The 26,089-nt window shown below is 36.1% G+C and overlaps 1 protein-coding gene across 3 annotated transcripts in view; it reads left to right on the top strand.

The window, feature by feature from the left end:
* The window catches only part of LOC138705815 (transcription activator GAGA-like), a 334,341-nt gene that overhangs the window by 200,179 nt on the left and 108,073 nt on the right, over positions 1–26,089 (top strand). For all 3 annotated transcript variants that reach the window (XM_069834475.1, XM_069834476.1, XM_069834477.1), the window contains exons 4-5: positions 11,442–11,624; positions 16,650–16,764. In XM_069834475.1, coding sequence (XP_069690576.1) covers positions 11,442–11,624; positions 16,650–16,764 — 298 coding nt within the window. The remainder of the gene's footprint in view (positions 1–11,441; positions 11,625–16,649; positions 16,765–26,089) is intronic.

Here is a 26,089-nt window from a genome sequence, read left to right as displayed (position 1 = left end):
TTTTTCAGTCAAAGTAATTTCATCTCCTCCACATGATTGACTCGACCAATGATTAATTATATTTGATTTCCACCCGCTTATTTTATCTTGTCCCAGAGTGGCCAAATTTTAACCTTATCCATTTAAGTAGAGGGATTTACAGTTTGTAGAGATTGTCTGTTAAAATTTTCCAGTAATTTTCTGGTCATTTTGAAGGCAACTGTATCATTGCAGGCAATAAGTACACTGAGATCATTGTTGGGACTAATTAGCTGAGCATGCAGCTGGGATACAATATCACGACCATGGTGAAGAAAATATTCAGAGGAGGATTACTTTTGAATGTATAAAGTTAGAGTTGTCAGATTTATTTTGCATTTATTCAAAAGATAAGATTTTTAAAACTAAATGTACGTGATTTTTAATTGAAGGCCTTTAAAAATTTAATAAACTCTTTATAGCAATATTCTTTGCATAATAATTCTGACAGAGAACAGGTTTAAACAATATTACATTCTGAGAGGTATGATATCAATGCAAATCTTCTGTGTTCAAACATTTTGCAGCTAAACAGAAGGTGTTCCACAGTTTTTAATGCGTCTTCACACATATATAGGCCTACTGATGTGATGTCCTTTCTCTGTTATAATTTGAAACCTCTGAAAGTAACTTCCCATGCCCCAATAACAACTGCGTCATTATGAAATTTAATGATAATTTATTCTTGTCGAGTTTGTAAAATTCAGTTCGGAAATTTACAGTTTCTTGGTTAGGGATCCATTTTTGCTATTCAGCCATTGTTCAGTCCAACATTATTTTATCTCCATCTTTAGTACTTTTGTAATATGCACGGCAGGACACTGTGAATTAGATCCATAAATATTTCTTACAGGATTGCTCTGGGATCACATTATGTAGGAATAAAGACATGCACATGTTTAAAAGTCTGTAACGTGCCATTTTGAATTTATAACTGTTAGTTTTCAGTGTTTCATCATATTAGGAACATTTGTATTACTCAAGTAATATAATATTTAATAACTTAAATAAGAACAATTTGGTTATCTGAAAGACAGATAGTGTTTCGTCTTTTGCCATAAATTATAAGACGGTATTGTTGCATAGCCTATAGGTTTGTTCCAGCAAGCAATTCAGCATGCATTCTGAACTAATACCGAACTTCTTTCAACGCATGTGCCAGTTGTGTACATTATCAGAACTAGTTCGGGATTTTACGTTGTTGAAATGTTTCTTGAACTGTTCCTTCAAGTCCTTTGGAGTGTCTTCTCATATTAAAATTATATTCATCTTCCGAACTTAATTCGTCATAAAATATATCACTATCACCTTCCAAATCACTCATGATCGATGATTTTTTTATTTTAACCTGCCTAGTCTCGAAGAATTTTAACCATAACTTCAGAATAAACCATCTGCGCATGCATCAATAGTCCAGAATTCCCAATTCTGCTCTTAATCAAGAACCAATTTCATTCATTCCAAACGAGTTCTGAAGCACATTGGAACAGAGAACTGGGAGTTCAGTATTGGATTGGAATCAGTTCTAGTCTTGTTGGAACACACATTGGGCTACTGCGCATGAGCAGACAGTTCAGAATCGATTCTGAACCGTGCTGAAACAAGCCTTATAATATGCAATCAATTCAATAAGACCAAGGCCAACTATCTCTCCCAAATCAAAGCCCTCCATGTAATTCTTCTATATCGCGTTCTTTGAGACAACCTCTAGGTTCGTCATAAAATGCAATGTAAAGAAATAACTGAAAACATATTATAACTTTTATACAACAATGTGACTTTTATTTCTACCTTTAACCACACATCCGTCAACAATGTGTATTCCACTCAACACAGCAACACAGTAGTCGTTATTGCACTCCACATAGCGACAATGACATTACACGTGTATTATTGAGAAGAACAACAATGTACTCCAAATTTCAACTAATGTTCACAAAGAACTATGTGCAGAACAGAACTGTCAGTTCTCAGTTCACAGTTTGTTCACCTTGACTAGTTCTTTTAGCTCACTCACTCAAGTTCACTGTACGTCGAATCCAAGCCTTCCAGATACAGTTCACTGCACTTCGAGCCCAAGCCTTCCAGATACAGTTCCCTGCACTTGGAACCCAAGCTTTCCAGACGCAGTTCCCTGCACGTCGAACCCAAGACCTCCGGATACGTTGCACTCGCCTGGATACTGCCACAGTCACGGACTCACTCATGTTCACTGCACTTCGAACTCAGGTTCACCTTGCTCCAAGACTTGAAGGCTGACTGAAGACTAACTAACTAACTTTCTCGCAGCTGACTGACTATCGTTGGCAACTCATGGTGTTATTTATTTACCACGATCGTCTAGAATGTTCTGCATCGCGAAGCCTCTAGACCTCCACAACAATCCGCTCCCACAGGTGCTTCCTTACTTCTGCTCTCTCCACTTCGCACCGGGACCGCAGTTCTTTCCCCTCACTCCACGCTGCGCTCAGCATCTACCGAAGCTCAAGTTTCGTTTCTCCACCCTTCCCTCTCGCTGGATGCGTGCGCAACTCCCAACGCAACCAGACGCGACCAGAATGCTCCAGACGGGTGCCACAATATTTTTCTAACTCTGATGCAAACGTTTTCACATCAAGTAAAAGACAAACAATTTGAGCTTCTAAAATAAATTCTAAATATATAGTAAATTGTTTTAATGACTCTCCACAATAAGTTTTTCCTCTTAAGAATATCGTGACTTCAGTATAAACACAAGAATTTATGTCTACTATTCCCAAAATCAGAATACTGTCAATATTTCTCTACAAAGTGAATAATCCTTAGAAGAATCTCAGCTCCCTTATCATACTTTTCGTAATCCATGTACCAAGAGACTGAAAGTCATCCCATGCAATGTTACTCATTCTCTCTAACAGATGAAAATGCCACCTCGAACCTTAAATCTCGTAGCTTGCCTGTTGTTAAAGTTACCAGGCTTTTCTATAGAGGTAGACAACCAATGCCACTTTGCCCAGTGGAATTGGAAAACACTGAATAGGGTAAGAAGATTTTTGATATGAAAAAAATTCAACATGCTGTAGTCAGAGTAGAATATTGCTTAAAACCCTGATAATATTCCACAGCATACAAGATCTCAGAATTATGGTCGCACTAAAAACTTTTTCCATCTTACACCACACTGTGTGAAGTGTCAAAATCATCATTTTCCTGTATGAACTAAACGTAGAGAAGTCGAACCAATATGTGTAAACTCAGCAAATTCTAAGTTATTGTTATTATCTTGAGTTAAATGATCTGAGTCAAATCTTCCACGGCCAAACCTCTCAACAACATCACCAACCTTAAATTTACAAAACTTTCCTAATCTTAGAGCAAATTCTTTTTCTGTCTCACCATATACAGCTTATTGGCTACACTTTTTACCCTTTAAAACTAATGTTACTAATACTTCAGTTCAAGGTACATATCACTCCTACTACTACAGATGTTATTGGAAACATACTTCAGTCAGTGATAACTTCCCTGAAATCATACCTACCAGAGATTAAAACTTTTCTCCAAGTTATCCCAAGTCTTCTCAATAATGGACATTAATACCAATTATCTATATAAAACATTTTTAAACAGTAATGCAAATTAATGGAATCAAAACTAAGTGAATTACTCCCTCGATACAACATACCTCTAGTGTGTATTACAGAGACTCACCTTATTCATCCAGAGAAGTTTACAGTTTCTGGTTACAATATTTATAGAAACTTCTGAAAATAATTAGAAATGATAAATAGCATCACCCAATCCTTCTGTCAGAACTGAATGGTTTAAGATATCTTCACATTATCTTTCACAATTTACTTTAATTTCAGCATATAGTGTGACAAAGCATTCAGTTGTATTGCAAAATACTACATTAAATGTCTTACATCATTCTTGACAATCACAGAGCATATGTAATATCAGACCTGCCAACTTACGGGAGGTGAAATGCAGGAGATGAGAATTTAGTAAGTACTATCCTTGTTAATAGGACGAAAACATACCATAACATTAAGCACGAAAGTTATACAGTACTCCAAATCGTGCAGATTATCGTGTTAGTGTGGGAGAGCAGAAACCGTAAGCTAATTGCAGGTAGTTTGCACATTATGCATGAAATTTGATATGTCTATAATTTAACCACAAACTGATGACAAATCTACAATAGTCACCTTCCCATACTGTTCATCCCTTGGTCACACAATATAAACCACCAAAAGTATGCTTGAATTCTCAAGATATTGTTAATCTTTTCTCTGATACAACACCAACGATACTAATAGGAGACCTAAATAGTAAACATCAAATTTGGGGATGTTGTGTAACCACCTTTAATGGAAGATGTCTCCTATCTATTACAGAGGAAAATTCTACCAATGTTGTTGCACCTCTTGAACCCACATACTATTGTCATAACATATTACTCGATATATTACACATTGCTCTGCACAAATATGTTTAGAAACCCCTCCAACATGTTAGTAGTACATGAATCGGACTCTGAACATTGTTCTATTCTGATAATGCATTTGAGGACAATCCTATGCTTCACCTTTCTTCCACTCGATTTATCAAAGGTAGGGCCTCCCATAAACATTAACTACTTTAAACTAAAACTAAGTGAAGTTTTGCATCCCATTAAGAACTTGAAGACAATTACTGATGCTGATGCAGCAGAATTTACCTCTTCTATTTGAGCAGCAATGATTCTGTCAAGACATCACCATCTTATCACGAAACTATCTCTCCAAAAATGAAACAGTTTATAAAGGAAAAACATCAAACATGTTGTCTGGCAAAAACATAGAGAATCATGGCATCATCATCATCTAAATCAGCTAACCAGAGAAGAACAGTGATTCATATCTTATCAAAGCCATCTATTTCATCACTAGAAGACTCCTTCTTTTGGAAAGAGACAAAGAGAGCATTAAAAGAGCCATATGTAATCCCACTTTTATAACAAGATGGCTATCGATATGCATGTGACAATGAAAAATATAAACTTTTTGCCTCTTTCATGCCAAACCCAATCAAGAATCAAGAGTTAATGAAGATATTTATCCTTCAGAACCATTGCCTGTAAAGTTCACCTCACCAAATAAGATCCACTCAGTAATTGAGAAACTTACAACAAAGAAATTTCCTAAATATAATCTCATCCCAAACTTTGTATTGAAGTATTTAACTCATATAAAGATCTAGCAACTTTAGCCTCAGTATTCAAAGCTCTACTTTGTCTGAAATATTTCCCTTATAATTGGAAACATATACTGATATTTATTATTGATGCATATAACTGGGAAACCTGCTTCAAATACAAGAAGTCACTGTCCCGTAAGTCTCTTGTCACCCATACCCAAAGTTTTTGAAAAGATTCTTCTGAAACATTTGGATAAGTTTCTACTTCAAGCTTCTATCCTACTGTCTTCGCGCTACGAGTTGGCGCGGGGAGTAGATAGGTGGGACGGGGGAACTTTACGCTACACTCTGACCTGAAAACTTCGTCCACTTACTTGGCTACACAGGAACGGAGTCAGACATAAAAGATTCCGCATCTTCGGTGCTGTCGCTATGACTATCATTATCACATTTTTCAAAATTTCTGGAGTATGATCTGTCCATGATAATCGTCTGTTTATGTTCCAGCCGTGTATATTAATTCGAATCTCTCAACAAAGCCATTAGCCCCACCGCCCCCATCCTGATGAACAACAATGAGTGTTCTGGACACATTTACGGTAGTCAAAACTCCTGTAACATTTTTATCATGCCAGAACTTGGGAAACGTTAAATTGGTAGGCCTATCTATCCGCATTTCGTCCAGATACAAAATCGGTTTTTCCACTTTCCTAAGCTTTCTTATTTGCTGTAGATATCTTCACGTATTCTAATTTACAGTGTTTTCCTCAATTTTTTTGCTGCACACTTCTTCTACCTGAAATCCTTTTTCTTCAGTATTCGTCTTAATGTTGTCTTTCATTTCAAATCAATTTCCTCTTGTAAAAGGGTAGACGTTTGTTGCAGCTTGGTACTATTTTTTTACTTGTTATTTAACGACAATGTAATAACTACTAGCTTCTTCAGTGTCGATTGAATTGATGATGGCGAGATGGTATTTGGCGAAATGAAACCAAGGATTCGCCATAGATTACCTGACATTCGCCTACCGCTTGGGAAAACCTCGGAAAAAACCCAACCAAGTAGTCAGCGCAAACGGGAATCGAACTCACTCCCGAGCACAACTGCAGATCAGCAGGCAAACACGCTACCTCCTGAGCTATGCCGGGGGCCCTCTTTCTTTTTCAAATAAAAATTCTCAATTATATCTTTTTTGTCAATCTCCCGTCGAAGTCGTCTACATTTTTGTTTCGGTAGTCTGGACGTTTACATTTTTTTTCTCCCTTAGGTGTCGACAATGCACTTTCTTCTGTGCAGTCTTTCATTTCATTCCTTATACGCTGTATTGTTCTTGTGGATAGATTAGAGTACTTTTCTACCTTTGCTGTAGGTTTCGTAAGAGGAATGCAAAGGCACTGTTGTTCTTTTTCTTCATCACAGAATTATTTTGTACTTCTAATAATATTCCTTTCTTCGCTATAGATTGTCAATCCTTGTTTCCTCTTTGTCGACACATTTACAATAAACAAAAAGCTGCTATAAACCTAAATAACAGTATACAATAACATAAATTCTATTAACTATATTATTATCAACATTATTAACACGAAAAGCAAGATTTGTGGTATACTGAAAACAATTGTCTTGTTGAAACTAATAAAACACTACAGTAAAAACCCCACTATTATTTTCACAAAGTCGCAAAGACTCATAGACACGTGTAGTAGATGTTTGTGAAACAGGAATATTGCAGTGAACAGCGCGGTGCGCATGCGCGACTCTTACCCCTCCGCCCCGTCTAAGTACTTCAGCCGCCTTCTCCTGGCGTGACAACAGTACCTCTATATCAGTTTGGCTTTCGACGAAATCACTCTACCAGTCATCAAGTATTTTGTATCACTGAAAAAAATTGCACAGGGCTTTGAAAAGAAAGAACACATTATAGTTGCATTTTTGACTTACTCAAGCATTTTATTGAATTTGACATAAAGGTTTTTGGTACAAAATTATACAGGTTCGGCGTTCCAGACTACTTATATAACATAATCACTATTTTCTTGTTAAATCGCACGCTCTCAGAGTGGGTTGTACTCATTCCTCTGTTAGACCCATTAATGCTGGCATTCTTCAAGACTCTATCTTAGACCTGATTTTGTTCACTGTACATACTTTGGACATTCCTGTGACACAACTGAACAAATTACTATGTATGCAGATGATACAGCTATTTATGTAACCCATCATAACATTAACATAGCTTCAAATCATTTTCAAGAACTATTAAATATCATATGCCCTTAGCTTGAAAATTGGTGCATTGCACTGAATTACAACAAATGATTGTGTCTTCCTGCTAAGCCTCCATGAAGAAATCCTGCAACCAATATAATACTGTGGAAACCAAAGAGTGAAGCTGTAAAATATCTCGGAATGCAATTAGATCACTGCCTATTATGGAAACATCATATCAACAACAAACTTAAACACTGAACCTGGCCTATGCAAGATTCACTATCGTGTGTCTATTTCTCAACAAGAAATCATCTCTAAAGCTACAAAATTGCTTGCTACATTACACATCTCTGTTATGACCTCTGCTGCTTTACGCTTGTCCTGTCAGGGTGGAGCTGCAATAAGTGCAATCAAATGCATCCAGTCATATCAAAATGAAGTTCTACAAATCTCACTCAATCAAAGCTAAGTGCCAAAAATAATAAATAGAGTTATTTGAGAAAAACTGGTACTACAAAGGCCTATGGAGTATTGTCCAGTACCATGTACTGGTCATAATTTGAACTGTATAGAGGTCTTATAGCACTTGCTCCAATTGATATATGACCTGAAATAGTACATAGTATATACTAACTTAATATGAACATCTCAATTTCGAAAAAAATGACAGATAGTACCTTTTATATTTCAAGATCTCAATCCTCCATGGTTGTTGCCCTGATTAATGACAGATGCAGCCTCTCTTATGTCACTTATCATAGACACACCAGTCCACACCTGTGGAGTAACGGTCAGCGCGTCTGGCCGCGAAACCAGGTGGCCCGGGTTCGATTCCCGGTCGGGGCAAGTTACCTGGTTGAGGTTTTTTCCGGGGTTTTCCCTCAACCCAATACGAGCAAATGCTGGGTAATTTTCGGTGCTGGACCCCGGACTCATTTCACCGGCATTATCACCTTCATTCCATACAGACGCTAAATAACCTAGATGTTGATACAGCATCGTAAAATAACCCAATAAAAAAAAAATAGACACACCATACACCATGGTGCAAGAAGCTATGAAATGATTCTGAGAAACTTAGAGTTACTCCAGAAGACCTGAATCTGGCAGAGAAAGGAAGACTTCAGCCCGAGATGACCAATTTCTTGTCAGTCAAGTTCTAAGAAATTGCCATACCACAGCAATTGAAGCTTGGAATCGATTACAGCATGTGTGGGGTGTTAATGTGAGCAAGAGGACTATTTGACGACCTGCTATGGGACCAGATCTGACCAGACAGCACCAAGTCTTCAGTTTGCTCATAATTGTGTCCATAGCCCAATGGACCATGCAGTAGTGGAGTAGTGTGTTGTTCCTTGATAAGTCCACGTTCTTCCCGAAATCTGAAGATAGTAGGGAAGGAGTCTGAAGACGATCTAGAGAGTTGTATGCAGAGTGCGCATTGTCTGCAAGGATGCCATTCAGCAGAAGTTCCATGATGGTGTGTGGCAGTATCTCCATGGAGGCCTGAATGGAATTGATGTTTGTTAAGAACAGTAACCTCAGTGCTCACCATACATCAATGAGATTTTCGCCGAATATGCTCTTTCTTTCCTCCATTTATTGGAGATGAATTGATATTATTGCATGTGACAGTTAAACGAAAAATTTGACAAAATTGTAGATGTTTTACTTATGACGACCATTGACTCAAAATTGGTGTAAAAGGTGTGGATTTATGTGTCACAAGTTCATAAAAGTGTAATCTTTAAATTGAGTACAATTGCAGGTATGGTATTTCTGGAATTAATTCATAATTTACATTTAAACTTTCTCAGTCAATTCGGTAAAAAGAAATAATGCTGAGGTAACATTTTTTTCTGGGTTTATGTTTTTTCAAAATATATGAAGAGTTCAGTACTATAGATCAAAAGAATAGAATACAATACACTTTACTGCACTGCAAGAAAGATGATAGTTCCAGATCTACATCGTGTTGACGAATTGGTATACAACACAAAAAGGGGGAATGTCAAAGTTTAAATTTCATTTCCTGCAAAATGAAGTAAATTCGACATTCCCCCGTTTTGCAGTGGACTCTTCATATGGATTTAGTAATACTGTGAGCACTGCACACCATACACTGATTTTTCCAATATCTCATTCTGAAATTTTGTACTCTAGCAACTGTTATTTTGGATTTTAAATGACCACTGAGATAAAATCATGATTTATCACTGAAAACCATTCAAATATTGTCATTCAAATGGTCATGGATTTCTGATACCATCTTCTAAAGTTCACTCTCCACGAGGATTGTTTAAGAAATGTCTCACAAATTTAAAACCAATTCCAAGACTGCATCTTATTTGACAGAAAGACAAACTATAAGAAAGTAAGCTGTACACATTTATTGATTGATTGTGGTGTTGAATAGCAGTGACAGTATTAGCTGCAATTGATAAAAGCAAATTTTCAACGGGGACTGAAGGTGAGGAGGATGAGTAGGAGGAGATAAGAGTAGTGATGTTGTAGGAGGCAATGCCTAAAATAGTGGTGCTACAGTGGAGTCCAAATCTCCTGACATTTGCAAGAGCCAATAACGTGCAAGCATAACGTTGTCAAACCTACAGAGCGAGTGATGCATGCTCCACCGAACTCGTCTGGTGGGAGGGATGGGCGACCATTGCTGAAAACAGGATCTGTTCTCAATAACAAAATAGTGTAATACAATAATAAATAATTTATTCATACAATAATAAATAATGTGTTAAGAAATCATACCTTTAAATTGATGTTTCCAATTCCAGGGGAAAAGCCAATGGTGTGTTTTCGAAGTCATTTAAATTCGTCATGCTTGTAGGTATATTAATATGTTTTCTAGGCAAGACGCATAATTTCTTAGCATCCTGTGTTTCTGCTTTTTGCACTTCTTGCATACGTGTGACATGGTTGATACATTTATTGAACACGACTCGGCAGTTAGTTCTTGCCACTTAGAAAATTAAAAATTTTTATGGTTTTCTTCGGACGAATATTTTCTGAAGAAATTGTAGACATTAAATATAATTTTCCGAACTTTGCTACTATATCCACTGGATCTATTACCTTCACTAATAACTGGCCTTGCTGAATGGCATAATGGAATTTCATACTACTAATAAACAAATAAAGTAATAAACTGATAAGAACATGCAGAAAATGTTTATTACAAACGAATTATTTATTTCACTGACAGACACAAAGTACGTCGAATACCTACACACAAAGAAATCGAGCTGGCATTTTCAGCTCTCACTTCATAATTATTTTCATTTTTTTTTTTAGTAGGTTATTTTACGATGCTTTATCAATAGCTTAGGTTATTTAGCGTCTGAATGAGATGAAGGTGATAATGCCGGTGAAATGAGTCTGGGGTCCAGCACCAAAAATTACCCAGCATTTGCTCATATTGGGTTGAGGAAAACCCCCGGAAAAAACCTCAACCAGGTAACTTGCCCCGACCGGGAATCGAATCCGGGCCACCTGGTTTCGCGGCCAGACGCAATTATTTTCATCTAATGTTTATGTCACTGAATGGATACTATTACAGTTAATAGCCTTGGTGCTTCGAAAGGCTTTCTTATTGGCATGCAGCTGTTTAAACATCACTCTTGGAAGACCATAAAAATCATGAACCAGCTGGACGCGATTAAGACGCACAATATGCGAACTACTTGGCGTAGAAATGAGGTTATTGTTTCTATATATTCAGAAAAATGTCATTCAACCCAATCACATGTAAACACCCTGTCACGAAGAAGTAGCCTATTATTTTTACAAGCGGCGTCAACGAATATCCGTACATGGCAATGCAGCACTGTTGCTACTGGCTATTGCTATACAAGTAAACATGCCCCAATCATCAGGAGATTTGGACTGCACAGTAGTAGTGTAGTAGACATTGAACATTGTCATGAGATTTTAACGTATTTTTCTTACAATTTTGTAATTATTTAGTGCTCGATAATAAATGTATGGATGTTACATATTTCAGAATTTATTTTATGTGATAACCATTTTTTATTGTTCAGAGTACCCCATGTCAACATCCGGTGGTAATGCTGGCAGGTGTCACTGCATCTGACTTGGAGGCTCTGCTCGAGTTTGTTTATCGTGGTGAAGTGAGTGTTGATCCAAACCAGCTGCCTTCTCTTCTACAGGCTGCTCACTGTCTTAATATACAGGGCTTGGCACCTGGAACTATTAGTGGTGAGGTAAGTTGAAATGTGATAATATACTGATTATCTCTTCTGGTTCCTGAAACCATCAGTTGCGAGATAAGATTAAGCATGTATTAATATAATTGTAGTTAAAATATCCAAAAGTAGTGGAGAAAAAACTCATACTATTTAAAATTGATCTTTTCATTGACTCTGTATATTCTGTATCATCCTTTCCCTGATATATCTATTCCTACAAGTTGTTCCTGATCATCTAGAGAATATTTATTCTCTGCTGGCAAATGGGTCATAGCAAGCATAAGTAACTGTATCAGCCACATTGCTGTATTATGAATAGGAGTCACAGATTGGCTGAAACAACAGAGATTAACTTTATAATTTCTTATTGTACGAAGTACAGAGCTATTATTATCATAGGTCCCAGAAAAGAGTGGCTGGCCGGCCACACCCTGCGTGGTTTCCGTCGCGAGGTAACCGTTTCTCCTACACAATCGACCTCCAATAGCCATATGGCATTCAATGTGCTTAGAAGTCGTATAATGAAACTCTAAGTTCTTCAAGTGTACAATGTTAGTGTATAAAGTTTAGTAATTATTGTGTATTTAGGTAATGCCTAGCAACAAATTCTCATTGTGTGAACAGGTATATATGTACAATGCATACATAAAAGGCAGAAGGTCGTGTGCGAAAACAAGATGAAAATTTCGAATAAAGTTTCCAAACAATTCTGCCTTCTGCCAAAACAATTTTTTTTTAAACAATTTATTGATCGATTAGCGCATTTAGCGCTATACAGATCATTTCTAAAAAATATAAATACAATATATGACACTGAATTGAGGACAGTCTAGATTGGGCTCCTCAATGAACAAAAATAATTGTTAATAAATAATTATTTACATAGGTTGGTGTGATGATAAATTTTGATTATAATATGAGGTCCAGCCAAAACAATTGGACAACTCACTAAAAGATTTAAAGAAACAGGCTCAGTGAAGAATCGAAAATCAAGCAGAAAACATAGTGTTCTTACGCGGAATGATTGTCAGTTTATTTCCAACAAGATTCTGCCACTGCTCATACAGCTGCCATGTCAATGAGGGAATTGAGGCATCTTTTCGGTACGAGACTAGTCAGTAATAATTTGTGGTCTCCACAAAGACTTTTATTTATGGGAAACACTAAAAGGTAGGATTTATAGGAAAAATCCTCATTCTATAGATGAACTAAAAGACTATATTCGAGAAGAAATCTAAGTTATCAGTGATGTGGAACTTCAGAATATTGTTCACTCGTTTGTCAGAAGATGTCAGTTGTGTGGGACGGCAAATGGGGGCCATTTTCAGCAACGATTGTGAGCATGGTAAGTCCAAATTATTGAACATTTACTGTTATATATTGGAGAAGCGCTAGAGAAATTATTATGCGCTCAGCAGAAACCACGCAGGGCGCGGCTGGCCAGCCGGCCGGCTGCTGTTTTCTGGGACCTAAGATAATAATAGCTCTGTATAACGAGAAATCGATTTCGAGAGATTTACAGAAATGTACTGTACATTTTCATTATCCCTGGTGTTGAAAAAGTGGTTTGAACATGCTGTTTGTTTACATTTATTTCTCTTACACTATTGGATGGAATTTGTTCATATTCACTATCTAGTGTCAATTTATCTAGTAACTATGCACATGAAATACAAATTTTTTTTTAGTAAATAATGAATATTTTTTTAATGACATACAAAGGCGATTTATTCCTTCACAGGTAAGAAAATTGTTTTAGTGATCTTATGTATTGCATAGAACAAGAGGCAAATAAAATGATGGGACATAATTCGTATCAAAGGAAAAATTGAATACCCACCTATAATAAGGATCTAACTCTATTTTGAAACAGTGAGCCTTTGACACTTTATCTGGTGGGGAGAGGGATATTCAATTATTGTTTCAAAGAAATTAATTTTTACCCGCAGAATTATGTCTCAATTTTTATCATATAAATCCACTTTCATTACCTTCATCACAAGGAAATGATGCACTTTTGAAATTTATTGACATTCACGTACCACTTGACTACTTGAGTGAACATTTTGTAAAGGTTAATTAATATTTGAGGAGAAAAATTCGCTCCGGTGCCGGAGATCGAACCCAGGTCCTTGGTTCTAAGCGTTCTGACCACTGAGCTCTACACTGAATTCAGTCCACAGCACCGGACCGAACTCTCCTCCTACAATGTTTCTCTTTTGTGGCCTGACTCCAAGTTGGGCATATACATTGACGTTTATATTTCAAGTCAACTGCCATTACACAAGGAGCGCACTCAGCTGAGTGACTAATGGCCAGGATTCCGCAGTAAAGTGCACAGCAATCTGTACAGAATCATGCACTGCTAATTAGACGAATTTACTAAAGATGTTATTAATTGGTCCAACAGAATAATATCTGTTATAGTAACAATTAATATTTAAGGAGAAAAATTCGCTCTGGCACCGGGGATCAAACCCGGGTCCTTGGTTCTACGTACCAAGCTCTCTGACCACTGAGCTACGCCGAATTCAATCCACAGCACTGGACTGAACTCTCCTCCTACAGTGTTGCCCTTTTGTGGCCTGACTCCAAGTTGGGCATATACGTTGACGTTTATATTTCAAGTCAACTGTGCCAGAAATGCATATAGAGTGTTAGTTGGGAGACCAGCGGGAAAAAGACCTTTGGGGAGGCCGAGATGTAGATGGGAGTATAATATTAAAATGGATTTGAGGAAGGTGGAATATGATGATAGAGACTGGATTAATCTTACACAGGATAGGGACCGATGGTGGGCTTATGTGAGGGCGGCAGTGAACATGCGGGTTCCTTAAAAGCCATTTGTAAGTAAGTTGTAAATAAGTATTAAATACCAACATAGCCTATTTAGCAAATTTACTCTCCTGTTAAAATCTGGGTGGGTATGAAATTATTTATATTTGCAAGAGATTATCTCTTGAACTATCGGAAAAGTAAGTATGTTTATTATTACCTTTCTGCTGTTGTTGATCCTATTTATCAGTAACAATCTCTTATTCGGTTCTTAAGAAATGAGAGAGGACATTCATTCATAGTATTCTGCGTAAGGACAGGTCTTTCACTGCAAACCTAGCTTTCTCCAATCTTTCCTATTTTCTCAGTCTCCGCATAAGAGAAGACAATGCATAAGAAATATTTGAATTAGCAGCCAACTTTGCTAATTCACATTATTTTCAACGTGTCCTTGAATCCAGAATTGTCAAATGTGATTTGAACTTTTATTAATTAATTAGTTGCCTAATGTCAGATGCAAGACAGATTTATACTTAATTTGAACAACTTGCAAGGCTGATTGAAAATCACTCCGTAAACAAGCACTACTTTCATTGTGTCCACCATCTTGTAGCTTTGCATATTACCTACAATTCAACTTAAAATATTGAACATTGTATAGAGGAAAAGGAATTGGTTGGGTCACTAGCTGAGAAGAAACTGTCTACTGAAGGATGCACTGGAAGGAATGGTGAACAGGAGAAGAGTTCAGGGTAGAAGAAGATATCAGATGATAGACGACATTAAGATATATGGATCATTTTATTTTATTTTATTAGGTTATTTTACGACGCTTTATCAGCATCTGAGATTATTTAGCGTCTGAATGAGATGAAGGTGATAATGCCAGTGAAATGAGTCCGGGGTCCAGCACCAAAAGTTACTCAGCATTTGCTCATATTGGGTTGAGGGAAAACCCCGGAAAAAACCTCAACCAGGTAACTTGCCCCGACTGGAAATCGAACCCGGTCACCTGGTTTCACGGCCAGACGCACTAACCATTGCTCCACAGGTGTGAACTATATGGATCATATGAGGAAACAAAGAGGAAGGCGGAAAATAGGAATGACTGGAGAAAGCTGGGTTTGCAGTGAAAGACCTGCCTTTGGGCAGAACACTAAATGAAATGAATATATAGAGAATTTAAACAAAACTGAATGAATTATCGAGATATTGTTGTACACTACAAATGCACATTCCATTTCGATATCTTGAGTTGGTGTGTCCCTAAAACGGTAGCCATTCTGCATAGATAGAGTTATGTCTTTTCTCAATAAACAGTTTTCCTAGGCATTGGACACTGAAGCACAAGACTTTGAAACTAGTCACGCAAGGTAAATCCTAAATATTAACACAGTAAAGAAATTGGAAATTTAATCAGTAAAATGCTAGTTGAAAATAAATGTCTATTCGAGCAATAATATGAGCAGTGTGTGTAGGTTGTATGACACCTTTTTGTCATTTATAGAAGAAAGCTTTGTTGTATTGTGCCTATTGCAATTTATTCTGGGTTTACTTCCTTTGTAGTATATATTGGAAGGCATTAATAGAAGAAGGGAACTCAACAGCCCCACGATATATAGTTTTCATTATAGAATAGTTAAGTCTCCAAGTACGTCTTCATACCATAGATAGGTTGATTAAAAGACAGCAAGTTTTGTTGGCGAGGTAGTCAACATATGATCGAAGAGCTAATTTAGTATCCAGTGTACCAACCAAGTAACATAATTTGTCCATTAATGTGCATTTTTATTGATTTGTTATAAATCTTACTGAATTTATTTTCCTTATCCAGTAGTGAGCATTTCCTAAGTTATGTTGGCACTAAAATGAAATTTTTTTTATCTGTCGCCACTCAAAGATAACTTTGAGGAATTTATTAACTTTGAAGTTTAAGTTCCTAATAGTTTTAGATTTAAGTAGCATTTCTGTATGTCTACAAGCTGTATCCTTCTGAAAGATCTTGTTCTTAGACATTGACATCATATTTATACTGTGTTGTGATAGAAAATTTGCCTGTAGTGGTCCAGTATCTGCACTGGACATGGGTCATGATTTCAGTGTATTACGTTCCAAAATTTATATCTGTCTCAAGATTGAACTAAGTTCGAAAACGCTGGTTACCATTTCTTTTGTATCAAAATATAAGTGCTTAAAAATTAAGTATAGTGAAAATGATAAAAGAATAAATAATAATGGTGAGGAATAATTGTTTATATTTTACAGAAACCTGAAGATATAAATACAGTACCATCTGCACATGAAGCTCTTACAAGAGATGTAATAAATTCCTTTTTGCCAATACGAAGAAGGAAACGTACAAAACGAAGAAATTCATCAGGTTAGTTCAATTTGTGACCTATATTTTTGACTAGGAATGGTAATGTTTATACAATATCCATTTACTTATACAGAGTGTACACAAAAGAACTCCCTGATTTTAAGACTTAATATTAATCCCATGAAGTGAGATTTTAGCATTCTGTTATTTCTTCGAAGATATTCAGTAAGATTGTACGGTGATAAGGAGAAAGCAATACATCATGAACTAGTCTGCCCATATGACCATCATTAAAAAATTAGCATTGCAACTGAGAGGTAGGTCTAATAGTACCACGACAAATGTGCAACAAAACCACAATGCATCATTTGGTTCGTTGAAACCAAACCAAATCAGTTGTTATTGTTCTGTGAAACTTTCGTCATATGTATGACTATTAATCAGTGGATGAAATAATTTAAAGAGACAGGGAGGGTTTTGAATGGAAATGTTTAATTAGAACGTAACCATTTTTAACCAATTCATTTGTTAAGGTTCTGTGAAAGTTTCGTCATGTGTTTGACTATTAGCAGTGGTTGAAACAATTTAATGAGACAGGGAGTGTTTTGAATAAAAATGTCTAATTAAAACATAACAATTATTAGTTTTCGCATTAAAAGTTAGTATTCCACAGAATACATAATCATGTTCCTAACATCATTAGTTTCGAAGTTCGAAAGGTAAAATTTAAAAATTGCTACTGTTAGTAGTTATGATCCTATAGTAGTTACATATGAAAGTGTTGACCTTAACCTGCTAGACATCAGTGTTGGGCTTTCCCCCCTTTCCTCTAATACGGGACTATGCTTCTTGTATCTTTCAACGAATTAGACTGTTTTTCTTCATATCTGATATAAAAATCGAGGTGCACAAACACAAGTGATTGAGTTTGCTATATGAGGCCTGGCATATACAGTAAAACTTCATTTATATGTTTTATGGAGGGTCTGAAAAAAAAAAACATGTAAATGAGAAAAACGTATATCTGAAATGGTATTTAATTACATCTGAAATAGCAATAATAAATAATTAATAACATGTCATTATTTTACAAAAAAAAAAAAAAAAGTCAGTTACAAACACACTTTCTCTTTCTTCCACTCATCAGAAGTCAAAAACCAATCAGCAACCTTCTCGTCATATCAGGTTGTCTACTGTCAAAATATTTTCAGTTTGGAAGGGTGTTACGGTAGTTGTGTTCAGTGTGGTCACAGCTTTGATGCTGGATCTTCATTGTTTAAAATGTTCCATTTCTTCCCTTTGCACATACATACTTCTCTCTCCTCTCTGAATTGATTCTCCCACTGGTGCAGAACTGATTTACTGAAGCTAGCATGTGCGGAGACAAGAATGGGCAGCTTCGAATTTCCAGGAATTTCAAAGCCGGCTACATCTTAACAATGGGAATCCTGGGAAACGAGAATGCGGATGTTTTAGCAAAGAAGGGCAGCACTGCTACTTACAGACCTGTTACTAAATTTACGTATTACTCTGTGAAAAGATTTATTAAATCTACATACTTAGACTTCAACAAACAAAATTTGATAACACAATCTCAAGGGAAAAAATGGAACTCTCTGCATCATAATCTACAGTTAATTCCCGATTTACCACGAAAATCGTCTGTAGCTGCATTTAGATTGGCAACAGGCCGTGATTGTTTGGCCAAACACCTGCATAGAATTGGAATATATCAGTCCCCTAACTGCCCATTGTGCAACTCAAACCAAGAAATGGATTCAGAACACCTCAAAATCTGTGCTTCAGTGGCTGACCATGATAATATCTTTGAAAAATATTGGAGTGCAAGAGGTCAAATGACTTTATTGTCAAACGCCTAGCATTAGAAAACAACAACAATAACATATATCACTCTCGCCCCACAGTAAAATCTGCCAAGCCATTCTCATACTATAGTATGTTAAACTTATTAGATCTGTGGGGTGACTCCGATAGCCGTTTGTATGTGATTATAAACAAGTTTATGTAAACAGAATTTGTTTTATGGAGAAGTAGCACTCTGAACCTTAACAATAACATACATTTTAACACTTGAAATTCAGTCTAGGCTGCCAAGTCTTAGATTGAAGTTTAATTTTCTCTCACGTCAATTTTCTTTTCAAATGTGTATCTAAATCTATCACCATTTTGTTCAGCTTTTGGTTCTGGCAAAATGAACCACATACCATGATGGTGGTTGAAGATGTCCTGTGGTTCATCACTTTTTCTGGGTACTTTATTTCTCTCCTGTAGAGTTAACTTCTTTCCAGAATCATCATTTAAGTTACTCTCACCGTAGTTAAAAATATGTGTTGTGGCACATTTTCAAGTGTTTGCATCAGTTTGGTGAAATATTCCCTTATAGAATCTTCGGAGACATTTGCCCTAGCATGCGAAATATTCTGTGAAATTCTTTGAGCAATCAGAGTCTTGTGGTGTTTGATGAAGCCTCAGGTTCAGTCAGTGCCATTGTAACTGAATTTTGATATATTTACTCCCTTTTTATCTAGGTAAGATTTTGTGAACCTCTGTACATCAGCCATCGACAAAGGGAAACCCCAGTCGCCACACTAACAATTTTATTACCCTGACTAGACACTTTTCTTCTGTCCAGATAGTACTGTTTGGCCTCCTGGCTTACGAATATGGGTGCCATGAAATTTGTTATGGAGTGTGCCATATGGTATTTTGTATCTTTTAAATGCTTGTTTGATAGATTATTTATTTTCACTTATTTTTTAATAGCATCCTCCAGATCATCATTAACTTACTATAGTTTCCATAATTACGAGAACCTGGCTTTGGTGCATATGTGTATGATACATCTTATCACTAGAATTCACTTTATTAACTTAAAACAAACTAATAACATCGTAACAAGCAGAACTATGCATGAGACGTCCAATTCTGTCACTTAAGAAACAAATACAACATGAAAATTAATTACCTGCAGTTGAATCAAAGCCACCCCAGCAATGGAATCAAAATGAGCCCACATAAAATAAAAATCAATAAATGGTCCAATTTCTTTCGAAACATGTGGTAATTTAAGTGAAAATGATCAGAAAGGAGTGTTAAAAAGTAATAACTTTTAAAGAGTATTATTATTATTATTATTATTATTATTATTATTATTATTATTATTATTATTGTTGTTTTTGTTATTATTATTATTATTATTATTATTATTATTATTATTATTATTATTATTGTTGTTATTATTATTGTACTTTCATGACCATGTTGATCATTTATTTAATCATTCACTAAGAATGCTTGGTCTTATTAGGTCTATTAATTATTCCTTTTCCTCTCCTGATACACTACTTACATTATATTATGCTTTAATAAGGTCTAAATTAGAATATGCATCTGTTGCGTGGAACTCTGTTACTTCTACTGATTCGGCTAAACTAGAAAATATCCAAAGAAAATTAATTTTGCTTTGTGCATTCAGATTCGTACCCTACTCCTCTTCTTTAAATTATGAACTGTCTAGTAAATATTTTAACTGTACCAGTCTGTATTCGAGACATCAGGTTATTGATTACACTTCCTTTAGTAATGCTATTAATGGTGTCATTGATTGCGATTCTTTTATATGTAACACCTATCTTAGAATTCCCGTGAAAGGTTTTCGTGGTCAAAGAATTTTCTTCACTAAATTATTTAAATCCCTTTCTCCAGTAGCCAGGTGTATTAAAAGTGCCAATTTGCAAGATCTGATTTGATTTTACTTATGCGTGATATGCTCGTATCCTTACTTGTCATTTAATTTTTAATATCATTTATTATTTGTTAGATATTGCTATTTACCATATTGGCCCGAGTGTAAGCCGCACCCAAGTATAAGCCGCACCCTTAATTTTAGGGGAAAATGAGAAAAAAGAAAAAGAAAAATTGAGTGCAGAATGAGAAAAAAAGGAAAATTGAGTGCAGTGAAATTTACCTGTCACATTATCCAGTTACAAAACTGTTTACACTATTTAAACACTTTTTCTTCAATTACGGTATTACGTGGATAAATCACCAAAAATACCGGTACAACTAATCACCTTCTTCTCCAATGTCACTGCTGACTTCACTACTACCAGTACCGGTATTTGTTTTATCACTGTCACTTTGTTCATCACTCTCCGCCCAAAGTACGTCGTCCTCACTGCCATCCAGAGCATTAGACACGCAGCATTTCTTGAAGCCTTTGATGATTGAATCTGGTGATATCATGTGCCATGAAGAGAATCCACTCACACATAAGGCTGACAGATGGCTTCTTGATCTTCCCAGATGGAGTGAATGCATGACCCCCTTCTAGAAGCCAATCCGAATACTGTTTTCGGAGATGGTCTTTAAAAGGCTTGTTCACGACGACATCAAGCACCTGCAATTTTGATGTCATACCTCCAGGTATGATGACTAGGTCTGTCTTCAATGCAGTAATTTTCTTCTTTACTTCGGGTGTGAGGTGACCTTCAAAGGCATCCAATACTAACATAGCCCTCTTACAGAGCAGCGCACCTGGTCTGCGATTCCAAACCGTAGCTAGCCAGTCCACCATTAGTTCGGTTGTCAGCCATCCTTTCTCTTGGCAATGAATCACTAATCCCTTAGGTAAATTCTCCTTGGGCATAGTTTTACGCTTCAGAATAACGTACAGAGGTAGTTTTCCTCCATCTGCTGTAACCGCCAGCATCACAGTGATTCTTTGTTTTTCATTTCCAGTTGTTCTCAATGATATGCTTTTCGCCCCTTTATTGTCAACTGTCATATTGCTCGGCATGTCCCAAAATACGGGCGTCTTGTCGGCATTGCCGATCTGGTGTAATGGGTAAGAGTGGCGCTGACGCAATTCAATGACGTGAAGTTAATGAGTTTCTCAGTAAAATCCTCTGGCAGTCTCTGTGCTAATGAAGTGCTTCGTCGGAGAACAAGACCACTTCTACGCATAAACCTGCGGCACCAACCTATACTTCCATGGAATTCTGTCTGTGGAATGTTTAGGGTCTTCGCTATTTCCAACGATTTTACCTGGATTACTTGTCGAGAGATAAGCATCCCTTCTTTCCTTTTGTCTTGTACAAAGGAAAGGACCCTATGTTCTAGTTCAGGGTATTTCCCAGCCTTGGGTCCTCTGAAAGATTTTCTGGTTGTGTTGGCATTTTTCAGTTTATCCTCTGAGGCGATCCAGCGCCGCACATTAGACTCATCCACACTAAACTTTTTGCCGGCTTCTCTATTAGACGTACTCCTAGCATGACGAATAACTGCAAGTTTGAAACTAGCGTCATAACTGCGCCGAATTCCCAAGCTTGTTGAAGCTTTTCTTTCTACGTTTCCGCTCATGGCTGAACCCGTAGCTACGTACAAACTGTTTTAATCTGTCCTATCATACAAAAGAGTACGATCACTGTAATATGAAGACTGGTACATTGTTGCGTCATATACCATATGACTGCTGACAATTTCAAACACGAGCACGTGGCATTGTTGCTCCATTTCAAAATGATAAAATTACCGGTAGCAACATGCCCACATTTCAAGTTTAAATTTATCGGCCGCGCAAATAAGCCGCACCCCAACTTTTCGAGTTTGAAATTTGAATAAAAAGTGCGGCTTATATTCGGACCAATATGGTATTTTGTTGCATATGGCCAATGATTAATGTTGACTTTTATATTGATTGTATTTCATTTCACTGCCATTTTCTGTCATTCATTCTAATCACCATTTGTTCTCTTTTGTATTGTTTTTTGTATCTTGTGCTAAACTGTTATTGGCCTTGTGCTGTTGTTTTGCACGTTAATATTCTAAATAAATAAATTATTATTATTATTATTATTATTATTATTATTATTGTTATTATTATTATTATTATTATTATTATTACTAGCCGTACCCGTGCGCTCCGCTGCACCCGTTAGAAATAAATATAAAGTAATTACATAATTAAAATAGGACATTTGGTCCAGGGAACATTCGTGTTTGTTAGAAGGATAAATCGTTTAATATGTTACTTAATTTAAATTGCATCCAAATAATTAAAATGCGATAATTTGGTCCAGAGACACTCATTTGGTGCAATGACAATTCCTTTAACATGTTTCTTAATTTTTATTACATGCAACCATAGTTTAATGAAGATTGACATCATTTAGATTTAATGTGTATATTTTATTTTACTTGTTATAGGTTTCCATTGAATTATGGTAATAACTTAATTTTAACCCTTGTTTTCTATGTATTCAGTAAATGGTGCTTGGCCCACTATGGTTCTGAACCCTTCAAATAACTTAAATTATATTATATAATATTACATATTATATTATATTATATTATATTATATTATATTATATTATATTATATTATATTATACTATACTATATCAGAAGTTACTGTAATAACATTATAGCATTATGTCCAGCTAGAGAAACTACACTTTCCAATGGTGAAATAATAATTAATTATACAAATCGGTTAATTTAGCTTCCAATATTACTTCATACAAACACAGAAACATTCTCTGTAGGCTATCTTTCATAGCTTTCGATTGTTGCTGTCCAAGGCCCCTTATAGACGAAATCATTTGTTTTTTAATTCATTACACGGCCTTAGACGACAGTTATTTTAATTTTAAAACTCATTTATCTCATTAAATATCAGTCCTATCAAAATTTTTCAAGGAATAAAACTTATCGCAAATTATTTTTAAAGAAACTTTTGTTATATAACATTTTTCACAAAAATCAATAATAAGCAAGATATTTCGATTTATTTAATTCAGGCCCCCTTATAACCCCCCTTTTAAATAATGTATTTTGAATGCCATATAGCTAAAATCTAAGTTACAACGAACTTAATTTATATTCCAATTTTCATTGAAATCCGTTCAGCCATTATCGCGTAAAAAGGTAACAAACATACAGACAGACAGACATACAAACAAAAATGTCAAAAAAGCTATTTTCGGTTTCAGGGTGGTTAATTATATATGTTAGGACCAATTATTTTTGGAAAATCGAAAATTACCAGAAAAATTTCGGCTACAGATTTATTATTAGTATAGATTAGCTGGAGTTCCAAAAGTTTCTATACTATTTTTTTAAACATTAATGCACCTTTCACAATAACAATAGATTTGTAATGTATCAATACATATTACACTGCAACAAAGTATATAATTTAAAACTAGTAGAGTCAGTGATCCTAACCTTGCATTTGAAAATTTCTCAGCATACTTCGAAACTTTACCATAGCCATTTTCTTTTTAAACATGTTTCAAAGTCATCCCAGTTGAAGGTAAATGAAGTTTTACTGTATATATGGCATTGTATCATGTCAATTATACCACCATTGTTAGTGTTCATCTTTCATTAGCTCATGTGCGAAGAATTTTAATCATCTACTGAATACATTATTTTGTGTAGTTGGCTGTTCTGTATGGTTGTGAAACTTGGACTCTCACTTTGAGAGAGGAACAGAGATTAAGGGTGTTTGAGAATAAGGTTCTTAGGAAAATATTTGGGGCTAAGAGGGATGAAGTTACAGGAGAATGGATAAAGTTACACAACGGAGTGCTTCATGCATTGTATACTTCACCCGACATAATTAGAAACATAAAATCCAGACATTTGAGATGGGCAGGACATGAAGCACGTATGGGCGAATCCAGAAATGCATATAAAGTGTTAGTTGGGAGGCCAGAGGGAAAAAGACCTTTTGGGAGGCCGAGACGTAGGTGGGAAGATAATATTAAAAAGGATTTGAGGGAGGTGGGATATGATGGTAGTGACTGGATTAATCTTGCTCAGGATAGGGACCAATGGCGGGCTTATGTGAGGGCGGCAATGAACCTCCGGGTTCCTTAAAAGCCAGTAAGTAAGTAAGTAAGTTGGAAAAATTGTAGTTGAGAGGAAATTAAAATAAAATCAGCAGTAATTTGTGTTTCAAATAATGAGCACTCCAGTTTTTCTTCGCTAAATTCTGTAAAAAAAAAATATGCACTGAGTATTTATGTATATATGGTAATTATTTCCAATACTAATGTCATAAGCTTTTCGAAGAAAACTATTAATCTTAAATTCAAAAATAATATTTAAATTAACAGAACAAATTTTACGATGAAAGAGTAATGGAACGGAGAAAAATTCTCTCCGGCGCCGGGATTTGAACCCGGGTTTTCAGCTCTACGTGCTGATGCTTTATCCACTAAGCCACACCGGATACAACCCCGACGCCGGTCAGAATCGTCTCAGATTAAGCTCCAATTCTTGGGTTCCCTCTAATGGCCGCCCTCTGCACTACATCATAGATGTCTATGAACGCAGGACCGAAGTCCACACATGTGCTGAGGTGCACTCGATATGAGTGACTAGTTGGCCGGGATCCGACGGAATAAGCGCCGTCTTAAATCACGAAGTGATTTATGCATATCATATATATTATTTTAATGTACCGAAGTACATATGATATTTCCATGCAGATATTCTGCGTCATCATACGATGAAAGAGTAATGGAACGGAGAAAAATTCTCTCCGGCGCTCAGCACATGTGTGGACTTCGGTCCTGCGTTCATAGACATCTATGACGTAGTGCAGAGGGCGGCCACTAGAGGGAACCCAAGAGTTGGAGCTTAATCTGAGACGATTCTGACCGGCGTCGGGGTTGTATCCGGTGTGGCTTAGTGGATAAAGCATCAGCACGTAGAGCTGAAAACCCGGGTTCAAATCCCGGCGCCGGAGAGAATTTTTCTCCGTTCCATTACTCTTTCATCGTATGATGACGCAGAATATCTGCATGGAAATATCATATGTACTTCGGTACATTAAAATTATATATAGAACAAATTTTGTTAAATATCTTGGAGTATTCTTGATAGTAAACTTATTTTCACAAACTTGTAGATTGTTACATAAACATGCAAAGTAGATTGCCTTCACATGGTGCTCCCTGGATAATACTAAATGACCGAGGAGTCCAAAGATGTCTAAAAGGAATAAGAAAAGTTTTTCAAGAATGAACAAGTTAAAATCTTCCAATGGAACACAAAAGACACAGAACTGAAAACCATAATAAACCAGAAGGAATTGGATGCAGTTATTTTTTCTGCTTACCCTGAACCAAGATCACTACAGAAAATTTAAAATACTTCATTATGAAAGAATGGACATTATATTATCCACTATACAAACGCAGGAAAATACCTAGCAGTGCGTATACAGCAATAAAAATAAAAATGTAAAATCCAAATTCAAAATAATCAAATAAATGGATTCGCGAAACCAATAAGAAATAGTTGGATTACAAATATGGAAACCCAATAAAAGATTCAAAACACTACATGTGATA

Source organism: Periplaneta americana, chromosome 9, assembly GCF_040183065.1.
Source record: "Periplaneta americana isolate PAMFEO1 chromosome 9, P.americana_PAMFEO1_priV1, whole genome shotgun sequence".
NCBI lineage: Eukaryota > Metazoa > Arthropoda > Insecta > Blattodea > Blattidae > Periplaneta > Periplaneta americana.
The sequence above is the reverse complement of the archived record's forward strand: the minus strand, read 5'-3'. Positions and strand labels throughout refer to the sequence as shown.